This window comes from Rhinoraja longicauda, chromosome 15 (assembly GCF_053455715.1).
Source record: "Rhinoraja longicauda isolate Sanriku21f chromosome 15, sRhiLon1.1, whole genome shotgun sequence".
Classification (NCBI taxonomy): domain Eukaryota; kingdom Metazoa; phylum Chordata; class Chondrichthyes; order Rajiformes; family Arhynchobatidae; genus Rhinoraja; species Rhinoraja longicauda.
In genome coordinates this window covers 17506346-17517439 of record NC_135967.1, presented here as the reverse complement: position 1 = coordinate 17517439, position 11094 = coordinate 17506346, and the positions used below count along the sequence as shown (strand labels likewise).

Below are 11094 nucleotides of genomic sequence, written 5' to 3'. Positions count from 1 at the left end.
GTTCCAAACACCATGACCACAATAATGTCTGAGACATAATTGAATGAGTCATCCAACAACTAAATGTTGGAGCAAGCACTCCCTTTTAATGTAACATACTCTTGGAAATGGTTGAACAGCCTTCAATCAGTTGGAAAGCTACCTAGTCAAATATTCTGATGTCATCATTGCCCCATTAAATAATAGCTGAGGCAACAATGTTGTGTGAAGATAGACACAAAATGCTGGAGTAACTCAGCGGGACAGTCAGCATCTCTGGAGAGAAGGAATGGGTGATGTTTCGGGTCGAGATCCTTCCTGAGACTGATAATAATAATAATAATAATACATTTTATTTATATAGCGCTTTTCATATACTCAAAGACGCTTTACAGAGATTTTGAGAACATAGGGAAATTAATAAATAGATAAATAAGTAAATAAATAAATGAACAGAGAAAGGAGACAGTAGGTGAGGTGACCTTCAGTGGTCCAAGGAATGATCTTTGTGATACATTGATCGCAACAATGTAGTGTGATGTGTTCCGAGAAGTAAACTGTGACTGTTTGGTAGTTGAAGTTAAAGCTCCAAATTATGTCGGTGAGGGTGGAAATGGGTGGGAGGAGGTGTTACACGGCTGATGTTGGGAAAACATCTGACGTGCCAGCATTGAACCGAAGTGCCAGTTCAATGTAGCTATTTCACCAAAAATATGATTACAAGGCCCACTAACATAACTAATGTAGGGAAAGACCCGTTGGCCAACTGGCTGCTCATTCCATATAGCCACTACTCTTTGTGTAAAAATGTTACCCCTCAGGTTCCCATTAAACCTTTCCCTCTCACCTTAAAAGTGTGGCACAGTGGCGCAGCGGTGCCAGAGACCTGGGTTCGATCCTGATTATGAGTGTTTGTCTGTAAAGAGGTTGTAACATTTTTCCTGTGAACTGCGTGGGTCTCCGGTTTCCTCCCACACTCCAAAGATGTACAGGTTTGTAGGCTAATCGGCTTGGTATAATTGTAAATTGTGTATAGGATAATGTTAGTGTGCAGCGATCGTTGGTCGGCGCAGACTCGGTGGGCCAAAGGGCCTGTTTCCATGCTGTATCTCTAAACTAAACTAAACTAAAATAATGCCTTCAACTTCTTGATTCCCCTACTTTGGGTAAAATAGTTTGTGCATTTCATAGAAACATAGAAACATAGAAAATAGGTGCAGGAGTAGGCCATTCGGCCCTTCGAGCCTGCACCGCCATTCAATATGATCATGGCTGATCATCCAGCTCAGTAGCCTGTACCTGCCTTCTCTCCATACCCTCTGATCCCTTTAGCAAAAAGGGCCACATCTAACTCCCTCTTAAATATAGCCAATGAACTGGCCTCAACTACCTTCTGTGGCAGAGAATTCCACAAACTCACCACTCTCTGTGTGAAGAAATGTTTTCTCATCTCGGTCCTAAAAGACTTCCCCCTTATCCTTAAGCTGTGACCCCTGGTTCTGGACTCCCCCAACATCGGGAACAATCTTCCCGCATCTAGCCTCTCCAACCCCTTAAGAATTTTATATGTTTCAATAAGATCCCCCCTCAGTCTTCTAAATTCCAGCGAGTACGAGCCCAGTCTATCCAGTCTTTCCTCATATGAAAGTCCCGCCATCCCAGGGATCAATCTGGTGAACCTTCTCTGTACTCCCTCTAAGGCAAGAACGTCTTTCCTCAGGTTAGGAGACCAAAACTGCACACAATACTCCAGGTGCGGTCTCACCAAGGCCCTGTACAACTGCAGCAGAACCTCCCTGCTCCTAAACTCAAATCCTCTTGCTATGAATGCCAACATACCATTCGCTTTCTTCACTGCCTGCTGCACCTGCATGCTTGCTTTCAATGACTGGTGCACCATGACACCCAGGTCACGTTGCATCTCCCCTTCTCCCAATCGGTCACCATTCAGGTAATACTCTGCTTTCCTGTTCTTGCCGCCAAAGTGGATTTCCTATATCTATTCCTCTCATGATGCTCTCCACCTCTATAAGATCAATCCTCATCCTCCTGCGTTCCAAGGAATAAAGTCCTAGCCTGCTCCACTCTTCCTATTGTTCAGGTTATCAAGGATTACAGCAGGATCTTGATCAGCTGGGCAAGTGAGCCGAGGAATGGCAAATGCGATTTAATTTAGAAAAATGTGAAGTGTCGCATTTTGGAAAGTCAAGCCAAAGCAGGACATTTGCAGTGAAAGGTAAGGCCTGGGTCACGGAGTGGGCAGATCTATGAGTTCGGGTATATAGTTCTCTGAAAGTAGCATTACAGTTTGATGGGATGGTCAAGGTTTCTTTCGGTACTTTGGCCTTGATCAGTCAGACCATTGATTATAGAAGTCGTGATGTTATGGTACAGTTGTACATAATGTTGGTGAACCCTCACTTGGCGTTTTGTGTTCATCCTGCTAGAGGAAGGACATTTTTAAGCCGGAAAGAATGCAGAGGAGATTTACAAGGATGTTAGGATGACTGAAGGGTGTGAGCTACAAGAAGAGATTGGGCAAGGTAGGATTTTATTTCTTGGAATGCAGAAGGCTAAAGGGTGATCTTATAGAAGTGTATAAAATCATGGGGAGTAGATAGGATGATGGGATAGTCTTTTTCCCAGGGTTGGGGAATGAGGAAATAGAAGGCATAGGTTTAAGGTGTGAGGGGAACCTGAGGGGCAACCTTTTCATTCAGTGGGTGGTGGGTATATGGAATGAACTGCCAGAGGAAGTATTTGAAGCAGGTACATTAGTAAAAGTTAAAAAAAACATTTGGAAAGATATATGGATCGAAAAGATTCAGAAGAATATGGGCCAAACATGATTAAATTGGATTAGCTGAGATGGGGCATGTTGGTCGGCATGGGTGAGCTGGGCTGAAGGGCCTGTTTCCATGCTGTATGACTCTATGAACCTATGACTTATGCCCCAACTCTCTTGTAATGAAGACTTGCATACCATGCAGTCTTTTCACTGCCTTCTGCAACTGCATGTTCTTTGGTAAATGTCAAGAAATCTTACAGAATTCCAGCATTAACTCCTCTCGCAACGTCTAAAGAAATATTCCGTTTCCATTCTACCTATGAATTGAATAGTGGAGGAAGTTCAAAGGACAATTGGTCTATTCCTGCTTTAACTTCTTGTGTATGCAATAAATTTGCTGGATTAAATTTAATGCGGGACAACGTGAAGTTTCCTTCTTTGGAAGGAAGAGTGGGTGGGAAAGCTAATTAATATGGGGGTGAGACTGTGATCCATTGAGACACAAAGGCATTTTAATATATGGAACACAAATGGTTAGTGTGCAGAGACTGCAAGTAATCAGGGAAGCTAACTGTATGAATCTTGGAAAAAGAAAGATAAAAGTAGGGAGATTTTGATTGCATCTTTTTAGGTATATGTGAGGCAGCACTGGGAATGCAGAGAGTGTGTTCCCACTGGTTGGATCATGTGGGAGGCATACTAATAGAACAGGGAGCACGCATTTAAGATGGAGGTGAGGAGGAATGTTTTTTTCTCAGGGATTGTGAATGTTTGGAATCTTCTACCGAAGGAGTTACTGAGTCTGGTGTTTGACGGACAGGTCAACTGCAAAGGAGTCAAGAGCTTGGTCAGAGAACTCAGTGTCGTGCGAGGAGACGAAAGTACAAATTCAACCACTGTACTTATTTAAAACCTGTTATCTCTGTTAACTCTTTTAGTTGTGGTGAAAGTCACGAACCTGTACGTTCACTCCTCTCACCCGGCCTGCTGTGTACTCCCAGCATTTGCAGTATTACTAACTGAAACTTTTTTAAGAAATCCAGTTCCATGCAGTCATCCAGAAGATGTAATCAGTCTCTCAATGCAGTTGGGTGTACAATATAATATAACGAATGGAGAGCTGCCTAAACCTGCTGATTGCATGCTATCGGGAGGACATTGTACTTTCTAGTTGTACTTCAGAGCGGCACGGGGTCGCAGCGGTAGAGTTGCTGCGCTTGCAGCACCGCAGACCCGGGTTTGATCCCGACTACGGGTGCTGTCTGTACGGAGTTTGTACGTTCTCCCAGTGACCACATGGGTTTTCTCCAAGATCTTCGGTTTCCTCCCACACTCCAGACGTACAGGTATGTTGGTTAATTGGCTTGGTAAATGTAAAAGATGTCCCTAGTGTGTGTAGCACAGTGTTAATATGCAGGGAACACGGTGCGGCATGTATATGCAGCGTACACGGTGGGATGAATGGCCTGTTTCCAATGTATCTCTAAAACTAAAACTAAGACTAAACTAATCTGCTTCTGGTCATAATCTCCTAAGGGAAGGGCTAACTCACAGATGGTCATCCAAAGCAGCACAGCAGAGGCCTTTTCAATTGTATGTAACCAATGCTCCTCTGAATTGCTTTGATTAGTAGTGACACGGAATTGCTCACGGATAAAACCATTCACACCCTTGGGTGTCAGCTCCGAGCCTTCACTCCGGGCTGCCCCTACCCACCCAATCCCCAGCTGTTTTTCAACAAGCTCCTTTTTGGTTCACTGCTCAACTTCCAAGGTAGATGCTATTGCCAGGTTTTCAGCATGCAATGGTGAAAACACATGACCAACTCACTGAGCATCCTAACCTTCCCGAGACACAAGTTGCTTCTTGGTTTTGGCCGGGTGTCTGAAGAGTCTGAAGCCTGGTGCAGCAACGGGTGCAGTTGTTGTTGGAAGGTGAGTGAAAAGCAAACTACTGGAGGAACTCAGCGGGTCAGGTGGCATCTGTGGAGGGGAAAGGACTGATAACTTTTCGGGTCAAGGTCCTTCTTCAGAGTGATGGAGTAACTGGAAGATAGCTGGTAGAAGGAAGGGAGGAGAAGGGGTGAAGCAAAAACTGGCAAGTGATACATGGATCCAGGTGGGGAGAGAGTCATTGACAAATGAGTCAGGTAGGGGAGCGAGGTGGAGACCGTAACCAAGGCTGGAGGTGATGAGTGGAAAAGACAAAAAGGTGGTGGAATCTGATAAACAAGGCAGGTGAGGAATGACATGTGGAACCAGAGGGAGAGATGGTGGGTAGAACGATATGGATGGGCAGAGGAGGGAAAGAAAAATAGGGGTCCAGGTGTTGGGAGGGGTGGGAGATGTGGAAAGAGGTGGTGGAAGAAGAGCAAAGGACTAAGTGAGGAGACAGGGGGAGTGGATAGAAAGGAGTGCATGAGCACATGGAGGGAGGGGTGAGGTGGTGGGAGCTGGGTGGATGAGCAGGGGAGGTTGCTTATCCCAAATTGGAGAATTCAATATTCATGCTGTCAGGGTGCAGACTATCTTCCACGTTGTGTAAGGGCTCAACCTGCGAGCGGAGGAGGCTGAGGACTGAAAGGTTGGTATGGGAATGCGAAGGGGAATTATAGTGACTTGTAATAGGGTGCTCCAGCAGGCTCTGGCAAGTGTTCAGCAAAGCAATCATCTGGTCTATGCTTGGTCTCACAGATGTATAGGAAACCACATCAAGAGCACGGAATACAATAGATAGTGTTGGGGGAGATATATCTGGGTCTAATCCTGATTACGGGTGCTGCCTGAACGTAGTTTTTATGTTCTCCCTGTGACTGTGTGGGTTTTCTCTGGGTGCTCTGGTTTACTCCCACATTTCAAAGACGTGCACGTTGATTGGTTAATTGGCATTTGTAAAATTGGGCTGAAGGGCTTGTTTCCATGCTGTATCTCTAAACTAACCTAAACTAAAGTAAACTCTCTTACCTGGAAGGGCTATTGGAATCCCTGAATGGAGGTGATCGATGAGGTGTAGGGATGGATGTTGCATTTGCAGGGAATGTGCCCGTGATCAGTTACTTAGATGGGCAGAGCAATGCCAGATGGAATTTAATCCTGATTAGTGCAAGGTGCGGCATTTTGATAGTACAAATGAGGATAGAACATAGACAATGAGTGGTAGGGCTATTGAGTTAAAAATGGATCTTGCTGTAAAAGTTCAAACATCTCTGAAGATGGCAGCACAGGTAGAAGAAGACCCTTTGGGATATCTGCCTTCATTGGCAGGGGCGTAGAATGTAAGGATGTTGTACAATTTTATAAATCAGAGTTTCGGCCACAATTAGAGGACTGTGTGCAGTCAGGTCAGTTCACCGCATTATCAGAAGGTAGTGACTGCATTGGAGAGTGCCAAGAACGCTGACCAGGATGTGACCAGGAGAATTTCCTTTATAAGGAGAGACTGGATTGGCTGTGTTTGTTTTCTTTGGAGCAGAGCAGACTGAGGGGCATTTGATGGAGTAATGCAGCAAAGAAACAGGCACTTCAGCCAACTCAATCCACACTGACCAACAAACACCACGAACACTCATTCCTTTTTATACTTCCCAAGTTGCCGTCCTCCAAAGTCTACCGCCTACTCGCATACCAGTTAATTCACCATTTACAAGGGTCAATTAAGCTACCACCCTGCATATCTTTGGGATGTGGAAGGAAATGGAGCATGCAAGGAGAAAAAAAAAAATGCAATTACAAGGAGAATAAGCTGACTCCACACAGAAAGCACCAGAGATCAGGATTGAACCTGTATTGCTGTAAGGTTATGAAACAAATATCCCAAAAGGAAAAGCAAATGGGGTAACTCTGTCAATGAAGGAATATTGGCTCAGCTCAACATTTTGAATTAATTTAAGTGGAAATGAGAAATAATAAAGATAATATGTTACAGATGGATTGTAGGAGCCATTTACGCTTAAATTAGTTACTGTTATTATATTGTGACCATGTTTAATATTTCTGGTTTCTATCTGTCTGTACTTTGGGAAGGTGGGATTTGATACGTAGAGGGGCGTGTCTACATCTGAGGAGGCTAGCGTAGCCACAGAGATTGGTGTTCAGTTTAGTCTCAGAGGATGGAGAGAAAATAGCTTTTTACCACACGGTAATGACCACACGGTAACGACCACACGGTAACAACCACACGGTAATGACCACACGGTCACGACTGTGTTGTTTGAAGAGGAAACAATTGATAAGAACGATAAGTTATGAATTGTTCTTTTGATTTGTGCTACTTTAATAAAGACCAATTAATCAAGAAACAGCGTTTGGAAGATTTGTTTTTGCTATCTTAGAGTGCGGTGTGTGCGTAAGCTATATCTCCACCACATCCCCGAGCAGTAATGGCTATCGAAGTTGGACTTTGAGAAGGTATAGAAACTGCCATTACATGGATGCAGTATATAGCCTTTCCGGTTAGTTATATTGTAGAACAGAGTAAAATCAAGGTATAATGTTAGCCCGCAATAATTATGATGATTTTTGTTACTGTATAGATTCGACAAATCAAACTGACATTGGTAGCCTTGAGGATTAGTTCATAAATTGCATTAGGGATGGTTTCTCAAAGCAACATGTTGAGGAAACAACCAGACAGCAACCTATTATTGATTTCCTATTATGTACTCAGAAAAAGATTAATTAATAAGGATCTCCTAGAAAATGACTGAACATAGCCTGCCAGAATTTCCATTCAGTTGAGGATCAGAAGAATGTGTATGAAATACCAATGTCTCAAAACTTAAATAAAGACAATTACAATGGTTTGAGGACAGGGTTGATTACAACAGACTGGAAAAATAAATTAAAGGCCAAAACGATAAGATTAATGGTTGCAGGCATTTAAGGCTATCTTTCATAAATCTCAGCAAATCTCCCTAGTGAGGCAGAACAGCTCTATGACAAGTATCTATAATCTGTGTTAGTTAAGGATGGTATCACATTGAAAGAAAATAATACAGTGTTGCAATGGGGGTGCCGGAAGACTGGAGGGTGGCTAATGTTGTGCCTCTATTTAAGACACGTTGCAAGGAAAAGCCTTGGAACTATAGGCCTATGAGAGTAAAATCCGTGGTCAGAAAGTTACTGGAGAGTATTCGGAGGGATACTATATATATGCATTTAAATAGATGGAGGCTGATTAAAGATGGTCAGCATAGATTATGTTATTTCTGAATTCAATGCACTAGATGGCTGAGATTTACGAGCCATCATTAAATACAGGTGAGATGCCGGAAGATTGGAGGTTGGTAAATGGCCTGCTTTATTCAAGAAGGGCTCCAGGGGAAAACCTGGGAACTACAGGCTAGTGAGCCTAACATCTGTGGGCAGATGGGACTAGTGTAGATGGGGCATGTGGGTCGGTGTGGGCAAAATGGGCTGAAGGAACGCTGTATGACTCTATGACTACATAACAATGCATAATTCAAGGATCTTAATGCAGAAGGCACAATCGGTTGGTATACAGTTTCCGCAAGTAATTAGGACAGCTATTTTTTGTACATGTACTGTATAACAGTTTGCAAATCTTGATGCAACATTACATCGTACTGGTAAGAATCACGTTGAATTATATTTAAAACGTCTTCACCGTATTTAAGGAAGGATATACTTGCATTGGAGGCAGTCAGGAGAAGATACATTAGCTTGATTACAGTGATGAAATGTTGAAAAGGTTGGGCATAAACTCATCTCAGTATAAGAGAATGAGAGGTGAAATTATTGTGACATTTAAGATTCCAAAAGGGTCTGTCAGGATGGATGCTGAAAGTGCGGTGGCATGTGGAGGCATTTGGGACCAGGGAGAATAACTTCACTATATGAGGGTTCCCATATTAAAAGGAGATGAGGAAGAATTTTTCTCTCAAAAGACCATGTTCCTTGGAGGCATTTAGATATTCAAGGTAGAGATGCACAAACATTTAAATTACAAGTGGGAGCTTGGGAAGTGATTTTGAGGGCAAGAATGGATTAACCATGCTATGGGATAACAATCTCGAGGAAGTGATTTGCCTAATCCTGCTGCTATTTCTTATGTTCTCATAACCATTTTCTGAGTAATACTTTTATTCATTTGAGTTTTACTTATGTTTCATGCCTGGTATTATAGGCCATACAGTACACGTGGTTAGCAGCTTAGTAAAGGTAGGGCCAAAACACATGCAATTGATGGTCTAGTATACTAGCCACATACAACAGACCAATAGTCCAGTTTGCTAGATCACACATTAGCGACATCTAAAGGTCTAGCGTACTAGGCCCAACATTACAAGCAACCAATGACCTAAAATTCTATGCCACAATTTACATGCTCATAGCCGAGTATTCTAGGCCTGATATTATGGACAGCTGAAGATTTAGTACGTCAGGTCCTATTTACACACAGCTGACTTTTTCACTGATGATTATGCAGTTGTCTATAGAAGATACTGTTGATTTTATTGTCACATGTAGTTTTTCCTCAGGGACTCTCAGTTTGTTGCTCGGTGATTTATTTCCATTGTTAACGGTGGCCATTTCCAAATTCCTCTCGTGTATTGCTGACGTGGAAGCAGTGACAGTGAAGTGATTTCGAGTTCCTCTGTAGTGACAGCAAATATAGTGGGAGAAAGCTCGGCGATAAGTTCCATTGAAGAGGGTGTAAACCAGAGGATTGACACCAGACGAGGTGTAGCCAACCCACACAAAGACGTTGAGGAGATCTCCAATGATGGATCCATTGCAGGATTCCTTGCAGATAACGGACAAAACATTAGTGATGAAGAATGGGCACCACATGACCACAAATAAAAAGAAAACAATCCCAAGCACTTTCGAAGCCCTTTGTTCGTTGTTAATTGATTGCATGGTGCCTTTCCGAAAAAGCTTAGCTTCCTTATTCAAGGGCGATCTTGAGGTTTTGTCTGGAGTCTCTGGCCTTTGTATCATTGCTGCATTTTCTGTTAAGTTACCCTTTTTAAAAACATGCAAGTTTGCTCGTTTTTCTTTTTGGTCACCTAAAAAGACACTGATCTGTTTTCGCAGTGTCTGTACCGTCAGGCAGTAAGTAAAAACCATTATCACCAGTGGGATAAAAAATGCTACAAAAGAACCAATTAGAAGAAAGCTTTCTTCATTAATAACACAGCTGTTGACAATAAAAACTCTGGATTCGTCTTCAAGACCAATAACAAGAATTGGCATTGAGATGCCTGTAAGAGATAATTGAAAGGTAAGAATAAATCAGTCAAAAATTTAAAACAAACTTTCTTAAATAAACCTAAGATGCAAAAGAGAAAGGAACCAGAATAAGATACGAATACATTAACAGAGATAGACACAAAATGCTGGAGTAACTCAGCAGGACAGGCAGCATTTTTGGAGAGAAGGAATGGGTGACGTTTCGGGCCGAGACCCTTCTTCAGACCCGAAATGTCACCCATTCTTTCTCTCCAGAGATGCTGCCTGTCTCACTGAGTTACTCCAGCATTTTGTGTCTATCTTCGGTTTAAGCCAGCATCTGCAGTTCCTTCCTACACATGAATACATTATCAGGTTCATTCTGGTTGCTCCATCACCCATGATATAATTTAACTGTTTGTCATTTCCCTCTAACTTCAAGTAACCCTTGCTTTCCCCCTCTCTCCGTCCCTCCCCCATCCTAGTTTTCCGACTAGTTCTACTGTCCTCCTGATTAAATATTACTGATTGTCTGCCTCGTTTTGTCTCCTTCCCATCAGCTAACAATGTACCATTCTTCATTTCCTTGGTCATCATCCTCCTTGATCTGTGTTTTCAAACCTTACCCTTGCATATCTCTATATTTCCCTCTCCCCTGTCTCTCAGTATGAAAAGGGGTCTCGACTCGAAATGTCACCCATTCCTTCTCTCCAGAGATGCTGCCTGTCCCGCTGAGTAACTGTAGCATTTTGTGTCTATCTTCAATGGAAAACACCCAGTTTTCCCCTAATTATGCTATATCTGCTATATCTAAAAAAGATCTTGTCTCCACTACCATACCAACTTGTGCAAAAAGGTGCTGGAGGAAATCAACGAGTCGGGCAGCATCTGTGGAGGGAATTCACAGATGATGTTTTGGGTTGGGACCCATCTTCAGAATGATAGTGGGGGGGAGCTGGAAAAGAGAGTTGCGGGTGTGACAGAGTCTGACAAGTGTAGGCAGATATAGGTGAGGGGGAATGATTGGTAGTTAGGTGAGAAAATTGGAGGTGAAAAGGGGTGTCAGACAAAGAAGGAAGAGGCAGTGTGAAATGTAATGCCAGAGAGAGGAATATGGTGGAATATGAGGGAAAG

At 42.9% G+C, this 11094-nt stretch overlaps 1 protein-coding gene across 2 annotated transcripts in view; it reads right to left on the bottom strand.

The window, feature by feature from the left end:
• Nucleotides 1-7957: 7957 nt before the first annotated feature.
• LOC144600552 (5-hydroxytryptamine receptor 2A-like) overlaps nt 7958-11094 on the bottom strand; it is a 141219-nt gene continuing 138082 nt past the window's right edge. For both annotated transcript variants that reach the window (XM_078412256.1, XM_078412257.1), the window contains one exon: nt 7958-9992. In XM_078412256.1, the coding sequence (XP_078268382.1) occupies nt 9178-9992 (815 nt within the window). In that variant the 3' untranslated portion in view covers nt 7958-9177. The remainder of the gene's footprint in view (nt 9993-11094) is intronic.